General features: G+C 29.6%; 1 protein-coding gene across 5 annotated transcripts in view; it reads right to left on the reverse strand.

Moving 5' to 3' along the window:
• Positions 1-481: 481 nt before the first annotated feature.
• Positions 482-25163, reverse strand: part of LOC113510814 (hemicentin-2-like) — a 74645-nt gene continuing 49963 nt past the window's right edge. For all 5 annotated transcript variants that reach the window (XM_052896307.1, XM_052896306.1, XM_052896304.1 and 2 more), the window contains exons 4-7: positions 10161-10371; positions 5372-5471; positions 3634-3791; positions 482-1603 (exon numbers count right to left, since the gene is read on the reverse strand). In XM_052896307.1, coding sequence (XP_052752267.1) covers positions 1356-1603; positions 3634-3791; positions 5372-5471; positions 10161-10371 — 717 coding nt within the window. In that variant the 3' untranslated portion in view covers positions 482-1355. The remainder of the gene's footprint in view (positions 1604-3633; positions 3792-5371; positions 5472-10160; positions 10372-25163) is intronic.

Raw genomic sequence — 25163 nt, forward strand, 5'->3', positions numbered from 1 at the left:
AAAAAAATTCAATGCAAATGTATGAGAAAAATATTTTGTAAATTTTTCAATATTTGTATACGATATACATAAAATATAATCCATTTGCGATTTTTCCTGCTTTAATTGTGAATATGAAATATTCAAAAAAAGAAGGATATATTTTGTAATTAAACTTAATAAAATATAAATACATAAAATAAAAATGTCTTTTATTTTGTGCGATACAGTTCAAATAATTTATAGTTTAAATATTTTCCATTCAATTCACATATATAATACTAAGATTAGGATAGCAAATAATGTTGATAAACGTCTTTAGTACTTTTTTTATTTTCATATTACTAATATTTCTATTACCAAATTTAATTTATAAAATTGTTAACTTCCATTGACTTCTTCTCTAAATATTTAAACCTCTTGGTAAAATGCCCTACGAAATAAAGATTCTCATCCACTAGATAATAAGGGATAAAAATAAAAACAATTTATAACACGTAAAATGTTTTATTTACAAAATTTATTTACAATTTCAAACTAACGTTTTTACAATTTATCATTAGATTTAAGTTCATCTATCTCCGATATTATAATATAAACCGGAAACAAAGCTTTAACATTGATTCCTAATACCCCATTCTATGTCGTAGAAAAGACTACACAAAGAAAAATTATTATTTACAAAATATTGCGGACTATTTTTACGTTTAAGTTTTATTACAAAATGATATAAAACATCAAAAAAAAAATACGACAAATATATAACAATGTAAAGCTTAAAGGTACTTTGAACAAAATTATCATTGTTACGGTTAAATTAAGTATTGTATTAAGTTAAAAAATAAAATATCAATTTACAAAAAAAAAATATTATTGTTAAATTGTATGTAATTAATTAGAAGTTGAACATAGTCGTTATAATAATACACAAATAATGGTACATATAAAGAAAATCTACAAAGTAGGACCGTATTTTTTTTCGAATATTACATATTGATACTACATTACTATAAAATCCTGATCTGTTATTAATAATAATAATTAGAATATTATTTACAAGAAACATTAGCACAACCTTAAGAAAAACGATATCGTTTCGATGAAATAAACTATTCGATATTAAAACAACAATTTTTGTTTTATTTTGTTTAAAAGTAACATATTATACCGTCAAGTGAGATGTTGCTTCATTATTTTAAACAATCGATATAACATTAATAACATCAATGCAAATCGAATACCATTAGTTTCTAATAATGGGACACTTATTACAATAATTCGTTTCTTAATACGGTATCAGATTTTGCTTACAATTCTCTTATATCGTACTTATTAAGTTTACGTGCATAATATTTTTTTTAATTCTCATATTTTGGTCATCTTGTTATGAATCTTCTAACGCGGTTGGGCCACAAGAAATTTATAGCTATTACGAAATATATTAAAATCTTTTCGGTCAAACGAAAAGTACACTCTATTGTATTGCTGAGGACTGATCTACTCTGGTTCAAGTTTACTAGTAGAATTATCATCGACGGTAATGATGGAGTCACCTGGATTGCGTTGCTTTGCATTGCCGCTGGCCGTTCGCCACTCACCACGTGGACAACCACAGAAGCCGAATCTGTCAAAAAATATATACATAATATAAAACAGCTCAACGTAAAATTAGTTTGTTAGATTACTTTCGGTGTTTGGTTGATCAAATCAATGTGGACTGTTTTAGAAAGCCAAAAGGCGAGCTGTTTTGTTACAGGTATGTGGAAGGGGTCCCGTATTATCGGTCGTCGGTTGTAGGAAAAATGTGCCAAAAATTAATAGCTGTAACAATTTCTTTTTTTGGATTTTCCATTGCGCGGGTATCTAATTTAGCGTATAAGAGACGCTAATGCTTATCATTGCTTTTTCGGAACACCAGGCGGAAACATTTTAGGACTCCGTTAATTTTATTTAAATGTATATAAAAAGTCAATAGCCCGTAGAAAAATGGGGTGAACGGAATACAAATTGCCGATAAGAGCCCAACAGAAACAGTGGATTCGACCACGTTGATTCAAGAATTGGAGGAAAGGGCGCAGAAAAAGACAAATTGTTTTTACGCAACTACAGGCAGAGATATAGTGAAGAGTGCTCTAAGAAAAATGTACATACTCAACGGACATCCATTACACTATGGCAATTTTTTATTTACTCTGAATCTTTATACCTCCAGTCTAAACTAGAGACCTCGTGAACAATAATTCAGTTTAAATATTATTTTTTGTATTTACTATCATAATTTATATAATCTAAGAGTCATATTTTTAAAAATTCCTCTAAAATATTTAGATACTAAAAATTATTCCAGACTATTTTATTTTCGTTAATAGGAATATATTAATAAATTATAAGGTACAAAAGTTTTGGAAGAAAATATTTATGTAGTCGAGTTATGTTTTAAAAGCTTGATCGATTGATTGAATGGCCTTTTTAAAAATATATAAAAACAGACTAATCATTATGTATTTTATTTTAATTGTGATTCATTTATTTAAAGCAATTATAGCCTTAAACAATATTGTGATTTGTCTCTGTTAGAATGTAACAAAGAAATAAATTAAACATTCGAATATCGAACATCACATGCAGGTACTCGGAAATGAAAATGCAAAATGAAAGATGATTTTATTCGCAAAATGTATCTGTCATGATTTATTCCAGCATTTATTCCATTTGAGATCGACAGCTCTAAAATACAAAACTTAGTATTCCAGCTTTAAAGCAAAAGAAATATTTTCTTCTTTTTACCAATAATAATATTATTTCTTATACTATTTATTTAATATATTGTGTGTATGTTTATATTATATGAATAATTATTATAATTCAATTGTTTCTGCCTATCCTAATGTATGTATGTACATGAATATATCAAGTACTGCTTTATTTTTCCACTATTCAATAATAATGCTCCGCTTACTTATTTCTTAGTTTGCCCAATGGTTGACTGTTAGAGAACACTGTCCGGTGCTAAGTCCACTAAATGTACATAGAATTTTACTGTGCATTAAATTTTAAATAAATAAATATATATTATAAATTATTAAGTATTACAGTTTTCACCAATAACAAGTACAAAATTATTTCACATAATATACAATAGTGTTTATATTAATTAATTATCATGCAGTTTGGAAGATTAAAGAGTTGTTTTTATACTTCTAACACTAACTTTTTTTTTTACAACACAGGGGGCAAACGAGCATGCGGTTCACCTGATGGTAAGTGACACTAATTTTCGGATTATTATGTCTAATCAGTAAGAATATTTATGGCTAGCCAGCACTCATTGTAGATACAATATACATGAAGTGAAGTTACAGATTTGAAAATCTTCTTAACATTATTGTTCATATAAAAATATGTTAGAAATAAATGAACACTGTAAAGAGTCAAAATTTGCTCAAATGTATATTTTAAAAATTTTTCAAGTCGAAATATTTTTCTTCTTAGCGGGGTGAATAATGGACTATCAACATTCATTGGAAAATTTCAACCGCTACCTATAGAGATGATCAACACTATTGATCTCACAGAATATACTGTAACTCCCATGTTATTGTCGATTTTTTTGCTGATCGTACCAAAAATAATCTTAGTGTACGTGAAACTCACCAGAGCTACTGGGCGCACACGTGTAGTTTCCAGAGTCCCTCGGCGACGCTCGTGCTATGAGAAGACGACTGGTACGCGTCCTTTGTTCTGTTTCCACACTAATTCCACCGCGTTGAGCATAATTTACGACGTGTGCGCCTCGGTACCAGTAGATAAAACTGTAAGAAAAAGTAGTTCGCTGAGTTTTGAACATTTTCAGTTCTTTGTGAATAGTTACGGAACGTTAATTCTCAGAAGCAACAACACGTGAAGACTGTTCTTTTTATGCAATTTAAAATGGCAAGTTGACGGCTTTATTTATAGATAGTGACAATCGATGCTTAGACATGAACAGTACCACGAACATCTAAAGATACACTACTGTGTTGTATTATATGTGGTACTATAGATTTATAAGGTGTTATACCTTCATACCCTGTAATTTCATTGGCATTTTCTTCAATTGCCTTATTCATTAAATACTCTGCTCGGAAGCAGAAATATAAGTAAAAGGAAAATATAATATTCATATACACAATTTTTTTACAGTTTTTCTTTGGTAAATTGGTTAGGCTAGCATTTTATATGTTACCCGCTGTAGGTATAAGGAATATTGTAAATGATTACGAAAACAGTAGAAGCTTATTCCACGCTTTTAAGAATTGTTGTTAATATTAGAAATATTCAAGTTCTTTTGAATTATGTCTTATGAATTATGTCTAAAAATTCCCTTTGATCAGTGAATTCTGTACAGGTTATGACGTTTTATGATAAAAAAGATCTGCTTGTCTAAATTTCCTTTTGTAAATTAAGATATTAATGTGGAAATACGTAATATCAACACTAAAATAGGGTTTTCACTGTGAGTGACTCACTGAGTAATTTTTATTAGTAAACGATATATTACTAATATTGGTTTCTTTTCTTTGATATTTTCATATGATGAGTTCTTTGAAAAAAATCTATGGCAATGATAAAGAAAATAAAGAGAAGATTTCCAGAGTATATATTCTTCTTTTCTCTCCTTTACTCATAATTGAGGACTGAGACCACGTGAGGATTTTACTTTCTTTACTATCGTTCCCTAAGCCATGCAGTCTCCAGTCATCCGTATATATTTTTGAGAATACTTCATCTGGCAAACTTCCTATACCTACTGCATCATCGTATCTGGAACTTATGATTTATGGACCACAAAAACTTTGTGTCACATTAAAATATCCGATTAACTTTCTAGTAACAGAAAACACTGTTACCAAACTAAATTAAACTTATAGACGGCAGAAGCTCATTTAGCCTTTGCCACGTTAGATTAAAATATATGTATAATACTTGGGCATAAAAAGCCAATAACAAGCCTTTAATTCATTAAAGTCATAACTTGGTCAGTATATTAATTTAATTTACATTATATATTTTTTTAATCAATCTTGAAAAAAAAGGAAGTTCTCAATTGAAAGGTTGAATTTTTTTTATTTCATAATTGTGTCATTCATAAACAGAATTAGAATATTATATTTTTAATTGAAACGATATACGGGTACTTCCACATTGGTTCTAATAAATTTTATCAAAATTAGTTAATTAGTTTAGTTTTTTAATCAAAGTAACTAGTTATGTCCCAAAAAAAAATCTTAAATTACTGAATATTTAAATTTCAAAACTAAGTTATATATTAAATATTAAATTGAATATATCCCTTGAAAGTAATGAATTATTTAATAAATATTTTATTAGAGAAAGAATATACGCGACTCACCTTGGTGGGTCCGGAGCGTGTCTTGCGATGCAGGTCAAGTTAATGTCAGAACCGGCTCGCACGAACAACTCTGGCCCCGAGAGGATCTCTGCTTTTGACACTGTAAGAAGATGTTTTATTAAGCATTTTATTGTAGTGTATTACTAATAGATAGATAAGTAAGATAGGGAAAAAGAGTTATTAATAATGGAGACTTACGTCTCAATTATTAATAACTATCTTTATAAATCATAATTAAATAATATATTGGCCATATTTAATTATGACTTATACGGATAATACCATAATTATTAAAATGTCTTACCCAATTTTTCTATTCATATCTGACTATAGCGTTATAATTATGTAAGCTTTTTATAACATGCAAGAATAAAAAAAATCTTTTACGTTTTATACCTATTTAAATTAAATTCCTTGCTCAATTTTGTTGCCTTTCCTTGTTCAATTTTGTTAATCTATACAAGAAGCTATTGTCGTCAGAGTATTTTTTAGATTTATTAAAAAAGCCGCTATTTATAGTATTTAATTTTTTTTTGTGTTTATGTTTATGTTTACTCTATAAAAAAATATCAAATATAAATATGGTAGCAAAGATAAACTGACATTTAAAAAAAATATGTAAAACAAATAGGTACTAACAAAATACTAATAATTTCCCGCTCACTCCACATCCTTTTATTTTAATTCCTTTACTGTGCAGGCAGTTTGCCTGTGAAACTCACTACCTGCCTGTATTCAGTGCGCTCAATCTCTCGCTAGCTTCAAAATCTCTGTTAAATCCTATTATCTCACCCATTAAGTACTATTTTCCTGTGTTCTCTCTTCATCTTCCAGTTTCATTCTCTCCTGTTGTATATGTGCTTTCATGTTTGTGTATGTTTATGTGTATATATATATATATATATATATATATATATATATATATATATATATATATATATATATATTTCTCATTACATATATATGCAATATGTAAAATATATAAATAAATAAGTAAATAAAATACGAATACCAAATTCGAATGGTATTTTACTCAAAAAGGAGTAAGCGTCCGTCAGTCACCATCAAAAACCTTTTTGATATATTTTAGATTGAATGTTGTCTATTAAATTGAATCTCTAAACATGATGCGTCAAGTCAGGATTATTAATTCGATATTAATTATTTTTTAATTATTAAATAAAAAAGATTAATTAATTATAATCGCGTGTCAAAGCAATGACGTAGCCTGAAATTTTTCAACGTTATAATTATTATTTTTTAACAGATGACTACGTTACGTTACGTTTTTTTTTATAACGGATATATTTTTTAAACTAATCTAAATTTTAAATTGATAGTATCAGTAGATAGCTTCTTAACTATGCTGCTGATATAAATGGACAAAATGTCAGTATAAGAAATCTTTTTGTATCTATTTGGCAGGGAATCCTAATAACAGTAGATAATATTATCACATACGTGTACAATTTTCATTGTCAATAATAATATGCAAACCGTTTTGTTATTGCCACAAAATTTTTCATATAGTATTATTTATATTAGTACATTATGTGAATAAATTATAAAAAACTCATGACTTTATTGAGGAGAATTCTATAATCAATTCGATAATAGCGCAATACAAATATTTTATTCATGCGTTTGTATGTGTTTGTCTTTGCTGCTGGGTATTTCTATATATATACATATATACAAAGAAATAAGTACTTTTATTGTCGTGTGATCTCGGCATAGAATGGCCCATCCCTTTCTTTCCCGTGGGTGTTGTAAGAGGCAACTAAGGAAATTTAATGGTCGAGAGATTGATATCATAGTCCCTCTTAAAACATTACCAAAACTGCGGTTGTAAACCCACCTGTCAAACATGGCAACTATTAGGAAAACCCTCCAATAAAGAGAGGCCAATGTTCAGTAGTGAACAATTAACGATTGACCTGATGATGATGATGAAGAATTTGTATTACTTGTTTAATACATATAAAATAATTAATATATGTAATGATATTTATTTATTGCTAACTCAATAAATTTACACCGCATTGAAAATAATAGAATGGATGTCGGTCGAATAATTATTGAATTTCGTGTATCTACAATAGTTAATTAACGCTTGATACAGGCATGTGTTTCAATTACATAGAAATGCCAATATCGTTTCAACTTTGTAAATAGACTATTCACATTCCAAGTACGGAATTATCTGACAGAATTACTTTAATACTTAGAATATTTGTAATCAGGCAATAACGTTGGTGTTGAATATTTAAGACATTGTTGTGTCCTAAGTTTGTATCTATAAATAGTACAAGGACTAATATAAATTCCGGTATCTTACTAATATAATAAAATTGTAACAAGACGATGTCTGTACATGATAAACATTTTAGAACAAAATATGTTAGAGATAGGCTTTATTTAGCAGAAACAATAGAAGCTAAAACATTATATTTTAAAAATTTTGTCTATTTGCCTGTCTGTTTACCTGTATATTTGTCCTGGCATTACATAAAAATTACTACTCCAAATTGAATGCAGTTTTCACTATTATATTCCTAAAGGTGTAACTTAAAAAGTGATGTTTGTTTCATGTTGATTCACGATCTAGAATCGGTTTATTTAATGATTTCCTACGTTTGATAACCACGCGTATGAAAAATCAGGCAAAAAGTTAGTTAATAATATTAAGTCACTATTAATATATATAATTAAGCCGCAATTATTAATACTTGTACCTAATTAATAATAAGAATAAAATATATTTATTTATACTGCACTTATACTATTTTATTTCTTTTAAATGATGAGGGTATAAAGTAACAAGAATGAAAGTAATCGTAAATACTACATGTATAACCCAATTTCATATCGAACTATTAAAACATCAATAAATAAGTTCCCGGAAGACCAAGCCTTGCCTGGTATTTTTTTGCTTAGTGTTGTTTAACAGCGCCATCTATTGTTTAGTAGCTTTAGTGTTGCTGTGTCAATAAAGCAGTTAGTTGCAAATCGATAAAGAGTTTATGATTTTACTTATATCTTTGCATAATAACATTGCATGTAGGATAAGTTTTCTTCGTGTTTTCTTAAGAAAATATACTTAGATTCATTTATATATACACATATATAAAAGAAGTGTTATGTTAAAATTAATAATATTAGTAAAAACATGGGCATAGACACTGATTAAAAAAAAAAAACTATTTGGACTACAGAAATACGAGAAAATCTCCGTTTACTATTTACTTATGATAAATAAACAAATTTATATGCTTTATGTCATGTGTTAGTGACAATATAAGAATTTCATGAAATAGTTTTAATTAATTAGAAATCAGTATAATTTATTTATTTACTTTTACTTAATTAATATACAGTGTAAATTTAGTGAATTTAATACTGAGTGGTGTTTTCTATCAGTCATTTGAGCAGAGAAATAGGTAAGCGTATAGTATCAATATAATACGAGTTCCTATTTTGTGTATTGCATTTACAATGAAAAGGTCATGTTTTAATTTATAAAACTCGAAATATCTTTAATTTAAATCCGTATTCTTACTCTTATAACGAAAATAGCAACGGCATTGCTGCGATTCAATCTTTGAAATCATTCGTGATCTCATCCTTGAATGGTCACGACTTCAAAACCGTTCAATAGAAATGTCATTGATTCGTTTTTATTTTTTTATTTTTAATATGGAACATTTTTTATATTTCTTGAAAGTTAATCTTTGCAATGTTTATTAAATGCACTAGTCAGTTTTAGTTGATGTTTAACTATTTCTTTGTTATTGCTTAGTGTTTTAAGGGTTTAACTAATCATCCTGAATTTTAGTATACATGTATTTAGGATGGAGAAGATAATACATTATTTTTTATTCTGCTCAATTAATATATCATGGTCCGTGTGACTGAGAATAAGTAGAGCGTACAAACAAATATTTATTACACAAATATTAATTTTTATCCACAACTTCGTCTTTACGAATAGACAGTAAATGATATAACCATATTTTAAGAAACTTCAAAAAGTACAAGGCCTTCAATTTGACGGTATTTTTTATATATATCTTACACAATATCTGTCTCATTCATCATACATACATCAATTCTGCACTGTTGTTGATAATCCTATTTTTATCGGTAGGTTAACATCATAATTGATACACTTGAATGTGATCAACACGTTGTTTAACATAGTGTAATGTCATTAATTATATTAATATACCTATTTATTATTGTGCTTGATGGGGTCTATTTGGAAGATGAATTTGATGATTGATGACTTCAATTCCGTTGTATTTTTTTTTTGTTTGTAACCTCTTAACTCCGTCAATACATTCGATTTAGAATTTTTTTTACTAAAAGGGTATACTTACAGATTGGTCCCACTGAAATTTTGTCAAAATGGCTTCAAGTAATTTAGTTTTTAGATCAAAATAATTGGTTTTGTCACAATTGAGGTCGATTTTTTTATGGAATACAATTATTAACTCATTTACTATTATTAACTCCAGTCTGGGTATACTGGGTTGTGTAACATAAGGTATGTTAGCTTGAGGAGTAGGCGATTGGTGTGAGTGTGTAACACTTACTATTATTACTAGCTGTATTCCGCGGCTTCATCCGCGTGAATCAAGATATAAAGTACCTTACGCGCTAAGTTAGAATATAACTCACCCATGTACTAGATTTCATTCAAATCCGTTCAGTAGCTTTTCCGTGAGAGTAACATCCATCCATCCATCGTTAGAAACTTTGAATTTATTACGTTAATAGAATTACTCACCAACTACAGTTAGTCGAAATGACAAACTGATTTTAGGCTCTGTGGAAACTTGGCATTCGTATCCGCCGGAGTCTCGCGGCTGCGCAGGCGCCACCCTCAACGTCCACTCATCAGATCCATCCGTGTGGAGAGCCGCGAACCGGGCATCGCTGCTGTACGTGTGGACACCAACTGTCAGGATGTGCAGGTCTCTTTTGCGAATCCACGATACCTGAACAAAATTTATTGAGCTCAACAAATAGTAAAATATGCAAATAGGTTCGTGTGACCGGGATATATTTACTGACTGGGATAAAAGTAGCCTGTATCCTTTCCTATCTCATTTAATACGTGTATACTAAATTTCATAGAGATTGGTTAAGTCATTAAGGCTCTATAAAGAAACAAACACTTTTTTGTGATACTAATGTTAAATGGCAAACAAGCTGAACGCTTACCTAATTGAATGTTATAGCTGTCGTCTTTAGCCATGAAGAGTATTATTTATATCCAAATACCGTTTTTTTTATACCACAAATGTGGCTAACAAGCATACAGCCCGTCTGATGATAAACGGTCACTATAGCCTATGGATGCCTGCAACACTAGTCACGTGTGTGTTGCCAGCCCTGAAGAAACCTTAATATACCCTTTTCGAAAAACTCCATTCTGTAGTCTTTACGAGAATCCTTGATACTGTGTGATGCTCATGATACTTTTTATGATTTACCATTTCTAAGGACACCATAGTGTAGACAATGCATAACTCTCTCTCTTTCTCTCTTTCTCACGCATGGACAAATAATAATAATAAAAAAAAAAAAAAAACTACGTTAAGTGTAACATACTATGGAGATCATAAAAAAAACAATGGAAACTCGGGATCGATCTAAGGCATACGTCGCAATTTATTATATTATTATAGTCATTGCAGAACTAAAATTTATGGCGGGTTCCTTACATATATAGTGAGTAATTTTTTGAACAGAAAGCGGAGGCGACAACGAGCAAAGCTTTGTGAAACAGATAGTCCTATATAGTAACAAAATAGTTTGACAGCTCTTTACAAACCTCTCAATTTTCGCGAGAGCGAAATCTAGGAACGCAGAAATAGGAGCGCGTCCGATAATTTGTTCTCAATTCGATACTTCGTCAAGGAGGAAATAAGTTTATTTCAATAAGGGTACACAGAGAGCGACGTCGGCTCAGAATTTCCGATAGTAACATCAGTGATTGACGTTTCATTATGGGACCTTTGTAAAGTCCACGGAATGGGGGCACTTAAAGAAAAATACAATTGAATTCGATACTGCAGAAGTTAATACCGTTTGAAAGAACAGTCGGATTTACTGAGTTGGGAGCAAATTTTTAATAATATAAATTCGTGCTTCTTTTTTTTAAAATCACTGGTTAGGAAATAACTTGTTGGAATGTAATAACCATCGCTTAACAGCAGAGATTTCATCCTCATTTATTATCCCTCACTGGTATGTCAAAAATGTAAACTGATAATTATAGCATTTATTAGATTTTCAATTTATTTTTATTCGTATTGTAATTATATCAGCTTTATTCACGTTTCAAATTCGAAAGTGTTCGACTTTTGCACTCAATAGGAGCCCTTATTAATGAGCGCAGAGCCCTTGTTACGATATAGTAGTAAAGGCTCTTGATAGTTATCACTGATTTTCATTCAATTTAAAAAACAACACCACTGACATTAAACTAAAATCGCAACTGTATTTTGCATACTCATTTTTTTTTAACATTTAAGATTCCATTTCCAGTCAGGCCTATTTGGTAATTTAGAAAAATTCACTAAATTGACCCATCCCGGCACCGATCCCGGAATTCATTTATGAGAAGCAACTGTGCCACGGAAGACGCAATTACGTTTACGATATTCCATACATTAAAGCAATTAATTAACATTAATTACACAATTTTGAATTATTCTCCTTGCGCACCGACTGAAATGGAGCTACGGCGATTATTACAGCAACAAAATTATAGCAATAAACGATTACAATAAACGAATTAATTTTGCACAAAACGGTTATTCATTTAGATTTTTCCTCTGAAAAAAGTAACAATTTAATATAACTTCCCTCAAATAAAATTCGCGTTGAATGTTACAGGAGAATGTTTCCCTAGACGAAAAAAAAATATATAGAACAGGATTCTTCGAAGGTAACATTCCTTACTCGTAAAAAAGATTAAACTTGTAAGAGAGGAGAGGTAAGGGTGAGTAGATACTTAATAATTCGTCATAAAACAAACGATAATGGCATACCCATTACACTTTATTGGCGTTTTCTCGTTCAAAGTATTCAACGATACTTTTACTTTATACATGTTTTGGTTTGTTGAACATGAAAATATTTTAGCATCAAAAGCAGTAGGTAAGTGCCTCCTTATAACAATGTGATACAATATTGAAAATGATTTCATTAATTTATTCATTTACCAATACTTGTACTTTAACCGGTGTGCGAATACCAATTTGATATACGAATTAATTTATAGGGCGCTACGGATCAATAAAATTGATTAGTGATGTTTTTGTAATCCTTACTAATATTATAAATGTGAAAATGAGTTTGTTTATTACTTTATAACGGTTTAACCAATTACTATGACATTTGATATACACGTACTATATAGGAAATAGGCTACTTTTGTCGCGGTCACACGTACGAAATCGCAGGTAAAAGATAGTACTCAATAATGCAAACAAGCCCACGACGGAAAGTGGCGACCATCACCTACAGATAACATGTATATCAACAGCACCATACATATCATAAAATACGATAAAAAATAATGTTTTTTTTAAAATTGCAGGTGACAGTAAACAAGCATAAGACTTGTCTGATGGTAAAAGGGATTATTTATATGTATTTAATAATAATATGTATAATGATGGCCGTAGTAGATACTCATGCAATGTCATCATGAGGCCTATGATATTGTGCTTCTGTATCTTGTAATTTCATTACCATATCTCAATTTTCAAACCAAAACACAGCTTTACAAGCACAAAAACAGACAAAAACAGGTGAAAAAGATGTATCCATGCAGGTAATTTTTTGTATAATATGACTATTAGACGATTAAAAGACGATTAAAAAATAACTATTATTTTTTTAAGTACATTGTTTGTTATTTTGCAATAACAGGAAAACTTGCAGCCTGTTTGAGGAATACCATTGGAGTTTTTAGAAAATAGACAATTACGTTATATTATATAATATTATACACAGAACTCATCCAGATTAATACAAAAAGCCATACCTGTGAATACAAATGCTTGTATTGTATGAGAATCGAACCCACGACTATTAGAAGGTACGCCAGTAAGTTAAACCGCTACACCATCATGATTCTCAAACTTTATATCTTTGTATGAAATTATAAACGACAAAATTACACCAACTTTTTATCAGTTCAACAATTTAGGCCGCGAACGTATGACTGGCAATTTCCTCGCCAGTTACTCCGCGCATGTAATCACATGATTTATATTTCGTCAGTATACACACGATACTATAATTTGTCCTTAGGGAAATTCTCGAGTCGTCTAATGTGGAATTAGATTTACATTCCGGTGTTTGATCACTGAATCGCGCGCGTTTTATGTGAAGCATTGTTACTGAATAAACACACCGTGAAATTAATTTATAGGAAGCTAATTACACCATTTGTTAGTCTGACGGTACATTCTTCTAAACGGTGATTAAAATTTAAATATTTGTTCGAAGTAGGTCACTGAAAGCGGTAACCACCACTTATGTAGATAAAATTACTCAATGTTAGACAAACCAAACAATCGATGATAGATTTAACAATTGTTTCGTGTAGAATATCATATAACATGCATGTAGACTATTGTGGAGAGTATTGGATTTACTGTTTTTTTTTGTATCGGTCAATACTGATGTCCGACTAATCGTACCGATTTACATGTAATTTATTTTATATGAAATTTTTATTTATAATTATCATTTTAAAACGTATGATCAATTACGTATGATATCATTTTAAATTCGTGATTCAACCAAAATTATACTATTTGTTAGATATAAAAAACATATGTATATTACAAATAAAAAGATACAATAAAAATCTATTTGCACTTGTCTAAGCTCTATAGCGGATGCTATACCATCCATGCTGGTCATATTGTGAATTTCTCATCACTATATGGTATATGTATATAAATATGGCAGATTTAATATCAAACGGTGTTCTTCGCCATTAAATCATTGGGCAAACTGAGATAATATATAAGCAGGCGGTGTTTTTTTGAATTGAGGAAATATAAAAGTAATACTTTAATTATATATGTATGTATATATATATATATATATAATCACATTTAAAGTAAATGTTAAATAAAACAGTATAAATAACAGAATATATAAGTATATTGAGAATCATTGTCAGAAGGCCTTGTATTCTTTATTCTTCGATCGAGAACCTTGTATCTAAACTTAAAAATAATAATTAGTTTTCGAAATAAAATAAAAGAAAAATAATTAAAAAAAATAATAATACAAAATCCATTCTATAATGAAATAAAAATAATTCAGTGATATTACAAACAAATAACATTTTAAAATGGATGAAACAAAGTTAAAAATATACGATTGAGCATGTCAATACTTAATTGGATACGATGAAAGGAGAAATATAATTTGAATAAAATAGAATTGCATGCTGCTCGGATTGCATTCAAAAGAGTTTTTTACGTTTACTGGTTGTAATATTCATACTACAATGGGGAAATAAAATTATGTACAAGGAGTTATATATAGAGTATTTTTAATTTATTGCAACTTTTTTGTATAAATAAGTAGATAATAATGTAGTTTATTAAGTTTCATTTAATAAACGTTTAACATGATTATAAATGAATAAAACATTATTCTACCTCATAAATCATACTTCAGGTCTGTTATAAGGAAGAAGGAAAAAATTCCAAAGGTCTTTTTCTGCTTTGCCTAATGCATACTCGCTCATGTTGATCAGTTAAGTTGTGTACTTGACAATACACAACTTAACTGATCACAACAGCTGGATTTAGTTCAAATTCAGTCATTCTTAATTTTAAATATACATTGTAAAATTACACATTTCTACTTTAGTTAGATTTAGTCATTCTTCCATCAAACATTCTTTTCATATCACCGAATCACTCTATATAACCTACCTTATTTTTATACTAAAATTTTCTTTCAAACAAACTTGCTCTCTCACTTTTGTATTAAGAAGAATGTACGCGGATTTCATCCATAGATTCTTGGCAATGCTCGTTTTCATTGCGTTTATTTTACTTTTATTATTTTACTGCATAGGCAACTCTCGCTTCCATATATTAATATTATATATCTCCTTTTATTACTTAGTACTAGTGAAACCAATTAACGATACGATGCATAGGACCTATTTCGGAATCATTGGATATACAATGACACACACGACAGCCCTTTGTTGTTCTAGTTTGCGATTTATTGTGACAGTAGAGTCTACTTGTTCCATTTATTGGCTTACAGTTGCCTACTAACATGTCAACTTTAAATATTTATAGACGTCCCAAAACTATAGTTTGACTAGTATAAACAAAGAAAGTGCTAACAGCACTGTGTTTCGTCAGTCTCTGGTTATTTCAATCGTTGTAATTTTTCCTTTGTTCTGTTCTGTCAATTTTTAACTTATTTTAAAAAGAAAATTGTCAATACGATGGTTTTACGATCATATGAATATTACACGATATGTTCGTTGGTTTTGCACAAATTTTTATGACTTTTTTACAGTTGACAGAATTTACTAATATTTGATTTCTATACTAACAATAATTACAACGATTGCAGTGATTGTTTTGTGAAGCAAACTTTTAAATTATGTGTAGAATGTCGACTCGATTGCACTTATCTCGGAATAATGTTCCAATTATCATATATTTTTCACTTATTCTATGCAAAGTAAATTTTCTATCTTATTTCGTTAATAGTAAAATACATCATTTATTTATAACACTTTACGGTATAGTAAAACCCTAAATTATAAGATGCCTACAGAGTTCTCAAAAAAAAAAGGGGTTACAATGGCGGGCTTATAAAAAGGATTTTTTTTTAGTCAATCGTTGACAGATGCTGTATAAAACTTAGATTTATCTTGTTCACAAAATATTTTGTACAGAGTTTATTCATCCATGAGATAAATTTATGGGTAAACTGCTAGCATTCGAAAACACAAAACTTCGGATTAAGAAGGATAAATATATGAATACAGATGAGATATTCCGATGTTGCTAAACCGTTGGTTAACAATCAACATTGAACAATGAAATAAGTAATTAGGATCAAGATAAGATCTATAATCCACCATGTTTCTAATCCGATAACTCTGCATGCCATAAATGACACAGCGCCATTATTAACCGGGGTAAATCGTCATATAGTATTTTTACAAAATAAAACAAAATCGCCCCCGCGACTGGCTTTGTTCCAAAACCGGCTCCACAGGCCTCGACCCAATTCTCTCTGCTTTATTCTCCGGCGACGATCACGCGACATTTCCTATTGCACTTACTGGAGCTTGTACGGAAAATCAAATCCCACATACTGACTGTTAAGCCGCATCGACAATATACGACCGGAACGCGGCGTCCGTTATATTGACAGCGGCTAATAGAATTCCTCCAGCGTTTTATGGCATTATGTTTTGGTATGTTCCGGAATGTAGTTTAACTGTTTATTGCGTACATTCTAACTTTTTATTTGGTTAAAGAGATCCTTGTTTTGTTAATCAGTTATCATTTTGTTTAATTTTCCAAGATATATATTGCAAAAAACTTAAATTAGGCTCAAGTAAATTTCGAATATTTGCACGTTCGTATAGTATCGTTTACAATTTCGGATTCAAGAGTCATTGAGGACAATGTACGCTAACCCTAAAGTCGATCTCTTGATATAATTCAGCTTTGCGTGTTAAGGACAAATAGAGACTTGTCGCGTTCACCCAATTTTTACTGTGGCCGTGTCTGTAAGTTATGGACGGTTTGTGGCCAAGTTCCACCAAATCGTTTTACGCCTGTACATTTATAACTCACTATGTAAACGCATAAATTTCACTGCGTACCTCGCAATATTCATAAACACGTTATAGTTATTATTGTACTTTGGTGTTGTAAATTATGCCACAGCAACGCTATAATCAACTGCTTTAGTATTTCATTATTTTTATTAGGAGATTTATATTTCATTCACGAAATTTATATTACATCAGCGATTCGCCCTGATTTCGTACTGTTTATTTTTTTAATAAAACACGGTGTGTATGTTACTCGTTTATAATATACTTGTTTATAGGTGAAATAATTTATTAATGGGTAATTAATGAGTTTATGTGTGGTCTCGGTATATAATAGGCCACCGCTTTTTTTAACGTGGATGTCGTAAGAGATGACAAAGAGAATTTAATGGTCTCGGGATAAGCAGCTGTGTCTCTTTTATAACATGACTAAAGCATCACAGTTGCCAACCCGCCTGCCAAGTGTAGCAACTACTAGCAAAACTCATAAATATGGAAAGGCCTATATACAGCAGTGGACAGTTAACGACTGACATCATCATCATCATCAATGAGTATACACAAAAAATATAATCTTTTCTCTTTATATTAGGTTAGGTTCATAAAAGTGCAATTTTTTTAAATATTTCTACTTATATCCTTGAGCTAAGTAAAAAAGTTGTATATTAAGAGATATTTTTTTAAAAAGTTTACTTAGAAATTATTGAATAATATTTATCTATACTATAAAACGTTTCGAGTATAAACCTTCTTAAAGTAATAAGCTCTTCCCAATCATGGACAGAAAGCAACAGAAAATGGATAACATTTTCTCAATCTTCCTCAGATAGCTTTAAATTCTATTACAAAAATATTATCTAAAAACAAAATGTAAGCAGAGATCAGAAATAATGAATAAAATTTCGTCCAGCTTAAGAATTTACTAGCTACTTCAAATATAAGGAAAAATATTGGACTTGTTAATTACAGCAATTTTATCTACGAGTGAGAAATTTTGTTTTACTTTTTACATCTTACTTTACTTAAAATAGTTACTTCTAGTTTTTAAAGCTCTTTAAGTTTTATAAAGGACATCTTTAGAATTCAAATAAAATACATTAAGAAATTTTACATTCAATATAGGCATATTCAGATTATTAAGACAAAAATATTTATATATCAATTTAAAACCATATCTTTGTAAAACTATTGTTTAAATATTCAAAAAAGATAATTTATTAAAATAACATTGTTAATTTGTTATAATATCTAATTTTACTAATATTATAAATTTAAAAGCGAGTTTGTCTGTTACATCTTAGATTACCATACTTTAATGGGTCGACAAATTTTCATAAATTTTCATATATTATTTTTAGTAGTCACGAGGACGAAGCTGTAAGCCCAGCTTGTAATACTATAAAGAGAGGTATGAGTACAAACTGCATTTTGTGGGAGTGATTAAAACTTTGTTCATATTATTTAACTCTGCAACTGAGCATGTCGCAGCGTGTTACGACTTTTGCAACTAAAAATTTTGGAACAATAAAGTCAGATATAATTTAAATTAAATAAAAAAAAACGTCAATATACAATGAAATATAAGTGTTAGAAATTAACATTTATTTTATTTGCATCTGGAAAGTTGAAACTTAGAAATCAACATTTTTTATTTTGTATGTGACAACACTACACAATTCAGAACAATGAAACAACTGTATCTGTAAACTGTTTCGCTCTCAATTAAAATTATAATTATTCACTCCATCAACGCTCTTTAACAACCGCCAGCGACTCTCCATGCAGCTATCGTACAATAGGTAAATAAAAAAAAAAGAAATCGCTTACTAAAAATAAAATAGAAGCTACATAGATAGACCATCGCACTCCCAAAACTCAAAGGGAAGTATTTGGGCGGTGATTTATGGTCCTTCAAGTCCAAAGGTGCGCCGGTATCGTATTAAATGGGACTGTGGTCTGTCTACCCTGCGACCTCGAAGACAGATGTCTCGTTACGAATGAAAATATTCCCGTTTTTAGTTCCATTTATGTAAGTACTTGTATTTATCTACAGAGTCCACAATCCTTAGCATTTTTTTTATAGGAGTGTTATATCAGTAATATTAAACATTTTTCTTAAAGTAATATAGAGAAGAAAATAACAACAAAATGTGTGCTTCCAATCCAAGATAGTGCGTAAGTCTATCAAGTTAGTATTTAAAATTTTTCATTGTTTTTCGACCCAAATTTCAGATTCACTGACGTAATACCCCTTAAGAACGTTTATAACTTTAGCTTGATTAAGTGCAGTAACTATCTGTTAATTATCAAAAAGTATTGAAGATTTTTTTTATTTTTTTCAATTATTCTGAGTGGTTATTTAAAAAGTGTTCTGCTTACGAACTAAAACACTGATAATGCAATAATATACTTATTTAGCTACCACTAAAAACAACACAAATAGTTATGCAAAAATGTATTTGAGAAATTACTAAGCAAAATAATAAGAAGGTGCAAAGTTTTCTGTGGTAGATTGCAATATATTCTATGACTAACATTTCAATTCGTAGGCAAAATACTTTTTAAATAATCAATCAAAAATATTGAAAATACTACAATTTTTTTTTTAATTGACAGATAATAAATAGTAACTTTTCCATAATTCATGTGAACGCTTTTAAAGAATGCTAACAATTTTTATTTTACCTGTATTATATTATTAGTATAGGTAGAAGGAGGGTAAGTATAAATATTTATCTTCATACTCATAATTAAATAACATAACACGTTTTTTTTATCATTGGTAGGTAATATACCTAATCATATCTTGTCTTGGTGTCTTTCAATAAGACAGGAGAAGAAAATAGAGCACTAATGCTTTCTTATTTATTACTTAGGTTCTATTGAAAGTAAACCTTTTTCATCAGGGTCAACAGATCTCATTACTTTATTGTGACATAGGTTTGTGAAAGACCTACATATATTTAGCAATAAAATAGATAGATGGGCTGTTTTATCCAACTTTGGTAAATGTAACTCGAGTAAAAATGTCTTGAAACAAATCAGGTTTTGTTAAAATATTGTTGATAATTGAAATGTAATTTCGTATTGAAAACAAATAAATTGCTGAAAAAATAAATCTAATATATAGTAGAATTTATAAAAAAAAAACTGTTTTAAATACAGTTGTTGAATTACGATTTCTAGCTGGAACTACAAGGCGTAGCATTCAGCTACAGTTAACGAAGGAACAAGAATGCGTTTAATGAGCCGGCACAACGTTTGTTCAGTCTTATCGACGAATATACTGCAAAATACGTTGAAATTGTTGGAAGCCAGTCTACTTAAAAATAAAATATTTCGCATTGAATTTGTACCTATAGCAATTCGAGATTAGGGAACATTGTATTCATTTTACAAGATCCTTTGATGCGTGAGAGCGTTCCATGTCAATACATCCATTTGTACAATTTCTATACTAAAATTAATAAAAGCCGAAACCGGTCGAGTGTATAAATAATAAAAAATCATTTTAATAAACACAATGAAATAAAATAAAAGTATTTAAAATGATATTACATAACCGATACAATGAAGTTCCATCTAGAAGTCACAACATACACATTAGAGAAAGCGTTTGCACAAAATTATATTAGTATTATTTATTTGTTCTTACACGTATCTGTCCGTGAAATAGGATAAAAAGTATCATATTATTTTCTTCTTAATCCCTAATATGTACACCAAATTTCATAACGAATAGTTTTGAATTGAGAACGTCTATTATTGATTATTATTACTTTTATAATTTATAATTTATTAACTACTTTATAATTTATTTTTTTATTAATATCTATTACAGAACGTAGAATTTTTGTGAAAATTACATATTAATAAATTACTAATATTATAAATGTAAATACTGAGTTTCTTTGGCTTCTTAATATGATATTAAAGAGCCAAGGGGTACGTCATAACGTGAAGGTTCTCAATTGGTCTTTTATAACTATCTTATGAGATTAAATGAAGAATTCGTAAGTGTATTTGATAATTCTTTTTGCAATCAATAGCCACTTGCGAGTAAAAATTTTTGTAACTATTTTTTTGTAATGTACTGACTATGATACTTCATCATCATCATCATCATATCAGCCTTTAACAGTCCACTGCTGAATATAAGCCTTCCCTTTGGGGGGTTTTGCCAGTAGTTATCACGTTTGGTAATCGTATTGGCAACTGCAGTTAGACTTTGGAGATGTTTTAAGAAGAATGCTGTTGTCCATCCCTTGCCCTCCCTTAGTTGCCTTTTACGATACTCAAGGAAAGGGTGGCCTATTTTATGTCAGGACCATATGGCGTTTTATGATTTTTATATTGTGTCAATAGCAAACAACTAAGAGCCCACCTGATCAAAAGTAATAACCGACACCTATAAACATTGATAGCACCATGGATATGAACTTTTGTTTTAATAATAGTTTATGTAGAAATAAACATAAATAAAACAAGACGCACCCACATTTGATACAATTTATTCGGTCAACGACACAGATTGTCTAAATTAACTCCGCATTTACATGCTAATCTCGTAAAATTACAGTGGATATTCAGTGTGACGTTTCAGATATGTTTTCACGTCAACCTGCCGCGCGAGCCGGAATTTGGATTTATAGGCGCCCGCTTGATAAAATGTGAACTCTTGAATATAAAATTAGAGAATTTACGGCCATTACGAAAGTATTAGCCTTATAATACCTAATTTCGTCTCGTTATACTTAAATTTTCGACAGCAAAAATAATTAAATTGAATTTCATTATGGACAATATGGCCAATTTCGCAATACCATTCAAATTTTTAAGCTTATTTGAATATTTCATTTAGTAAGTATGTAATAAATTTACGGATAAAATATATTACTAATCATAATCAAATGCATATTTAATACAAGATAGCTTTGATTAAATCAGTAAATATGAAGTTTTTTAATCTGCCAAAGATACTATTTAATTTAGATAGCTTAGGTTATTATGTAAAATAATAAAGCTGCACGATAAAATGTTACAAACGATCGCAACGATAATATTAATAATATTATTTTAATACCTCGATATAGGAAGGAAGAAAATTAAGACGATGATTTTTAGAACTTCAAAAAAAATTAAGAACGATTAAAATAATAAAGTAATTTATATTCCGAGGATTAACTAATGGGACAGATAAAGGAAACACCGTCATGTCGTATAGGGAGATTATGGCTGGGATAACTGGCTGGAGGAAGATGCATGAATTAGTTGCACCGACAAGAGGAAACTCTTAAATGAAAATGAATGAGCAACTTCTAAGCCCAATACCAACTTCATAAACACAAACTCGTTTCACATTTTTAATACTATATAAGGTTTCAAAATTACACTTCAATGGTTCATTATAATGTCCTAGGAATAAGATTGTCTAACAAATGATATATACTTTCTACATAGGACTAAAAGTCCTTTGTCTGCAGTCTGGAACTGACAGAGTTAATCCTTAGAACTATTTTTATCCATTAGTTTAGCTTTATGTCCATTAGCGAGCGCGTTAAGTCCTCTTTGTAGTAAGGATGACAATTGTTTTATCTATAATCATAATAAAAGAATACTAACCTTAACGTAAAATATACCCTAATATACTACGATTTAATAATTATTTTAGTTCATCCAAAGCTCTATAATGTAACAGCAGCCGTTGATTCGGGCATTAGTTCAAACCGTTTAAACACGAGGAAAACAAATTAAGACACAATTAATATGAAAACAGTACAGAATTATTGAAGATATTGCTTAACATACACTCAAAAAATATAGGCATATAAAATGTATTCGTTTTTGAAATTGTTTAAAAATAAAAAAAAAGATAAATGTAGTTGAAGCGAGAGTCACAATAAAAGTAGTTTAAAAGGTTTATAAAATAAAAATATTCTTTTTTATTAAATGAGAATATACTTAAATAAATCTTATCGTACAAATTGTTAACAAACAGCGAGATATCCTGTAATAAAACCATAAGTAATATTTTATTTTTCAACAAAATTTAATCTTATTACAGGTTTTAATTCACTTTTAAATAATAAAATATCTGCATTTATTTTTGAAAAGTAACAGACATTTCCGACGATGCTACTTTTCAGTAAGCTTTAATATGATGCACTCAAATCTACCATGCGCGTGAAAAGGAGCGAGGGTTCTCAAAAGTCTTAAATGCGTTCACAGAGCTCATTGATTTGTAGGTGTAAAAATAAAAATTATTTTACTTTCCTAAAAAAAAAGTGTGAAGCGTAAATTGATTTAGAATTAGAGTTTCTTGCTCGTTATTTATCTTTGGCTGTTTCTTCTTCATTTTTGAAAATACAATAAAAGCTTAAAATATAGCATGTTTATTACAATAAATCCGTTTATACCCTCAGTTATACTTGATGACTGAACTTGATGTATTCGTATCGACCAGATCAGTTTATTAATAAAGCTTTGAAAATTATCACAATATTATACACCGCTTTACCCGCTGACATTTATGCTTCATTCCACTTTGAATTTGCTGGAAGAGCACTCCTTTAGAATTAAGCTCGCCTTTGTATATTTGCTTACCACTGTTATATTTTTATGTATTACTAGTATGTGTGTTTATGGTAAAGTATAAAAAAAAAAAACCTAAAAGGAGTAGTACAAGTATTATTAAAGCAAGTTCTATTATCAGAATAATATACAGAGTTATTTAAAATGGAATCAGATACAATGATAAACTTATTACATAGACTTCTAGTCAATCGTTGAATCCCTAAGGCAAATCGTGCAATGGCAGAAACAAAGAAGACTATTAAGGAAACAAAAGGATCAGTTGTTTCCTCTTGACAGTAATAATAAGTTCTTGGAGAAATGAAATTCGATACAGCTTTAGTCTTTTATTAAATAATATAAGATTGTTTTAAAAAAACCGTTTTCAATTGTGGAAAAAAAACCAGTTATTTTGATTTAAAAACTAAAATACTGAATAGATTATTCATTGGACCAATCTAAAATTTACAATTTTTCACTGTATTACTGACAGAGTTTAAAAGTAACAAACATAAAAAAATCCACTAAATCAAGAACCTTCTCCTTTTATTGAAATTGGTTGATTAAAATATAAAAAATGTGCATGCAGTGTTGAAAGTATTAATTAACAAATTTTTGTATATTCGACGGTTGAAAGAGTGATCTTCTACGTCCCTAAAATTACAAAAAATATAAAATTAAAACAAATTTTATGTATACACAAGTGTAGTTATTTTTGAATTGCTAGAATCAGTAAATTTTTGAAATTATATTCTCTATTTATTATTACAACATAATAAACACGCGATAATATGTTTAAACGCAGTGTGGATACCGTTAATGCGATGTGTAGGGTGGCTCTAAATAATAATGGTGACAATGTGAGGGTACCCGAAGAGACTGTGCGAGAAGCCAGACGAAGACGCCGCGCACTTCAGTTCTGTCGTGACCACGACGTGGTGCAATCCACATCGAAACGTCGACAATAAAGAAGCAGGTATGTAGGTACTATTTAAACTGTATTTACTGTAAAAGCTTTTTCATCGCGTTAAGTCTCGATTGTGTATTAAAAATATGTGTAAACAACGTGAAAGCTTAAAATTAACTATAATAAATAAATTCATTTCGGGTTCTCAAGGTTGACTGCAAATAATCCCTTTAAAGGATAACTTTGCCTGTGTATATTTTTGTTATAAACTTATATCTATATTATAAGTGATTGTATAAAAGTATACAAATAAAAAATATTACGATCAATTTTTAATGGCATTTATTCGTCAAAGGATTTATAACGTTCTAGTTCCCCCGGCATTCGTTTACTCAGTGTAATCACGCATGCGAAGAACAAATCTCAACGTTGTTTTTACTAGATTAATTATG

This window comes from Galleria mellonella, unplaced genomic scaffold (genome assembly GCF_026898425.1).
Source record: "Galleria mellonella isolate WM207_F2 unplaced genomic scaffold, CSIRO_AGI_GalMel_v1 utg32, whole genome shotgun sequence".
Classification (NCBI taxonomy): domain Eukaryota; kingdom Metazoa; phylum Arthropoda; class Insecta; order Lepidoptera; family Pyralidae; genus Galleria; species Galleria mellonella.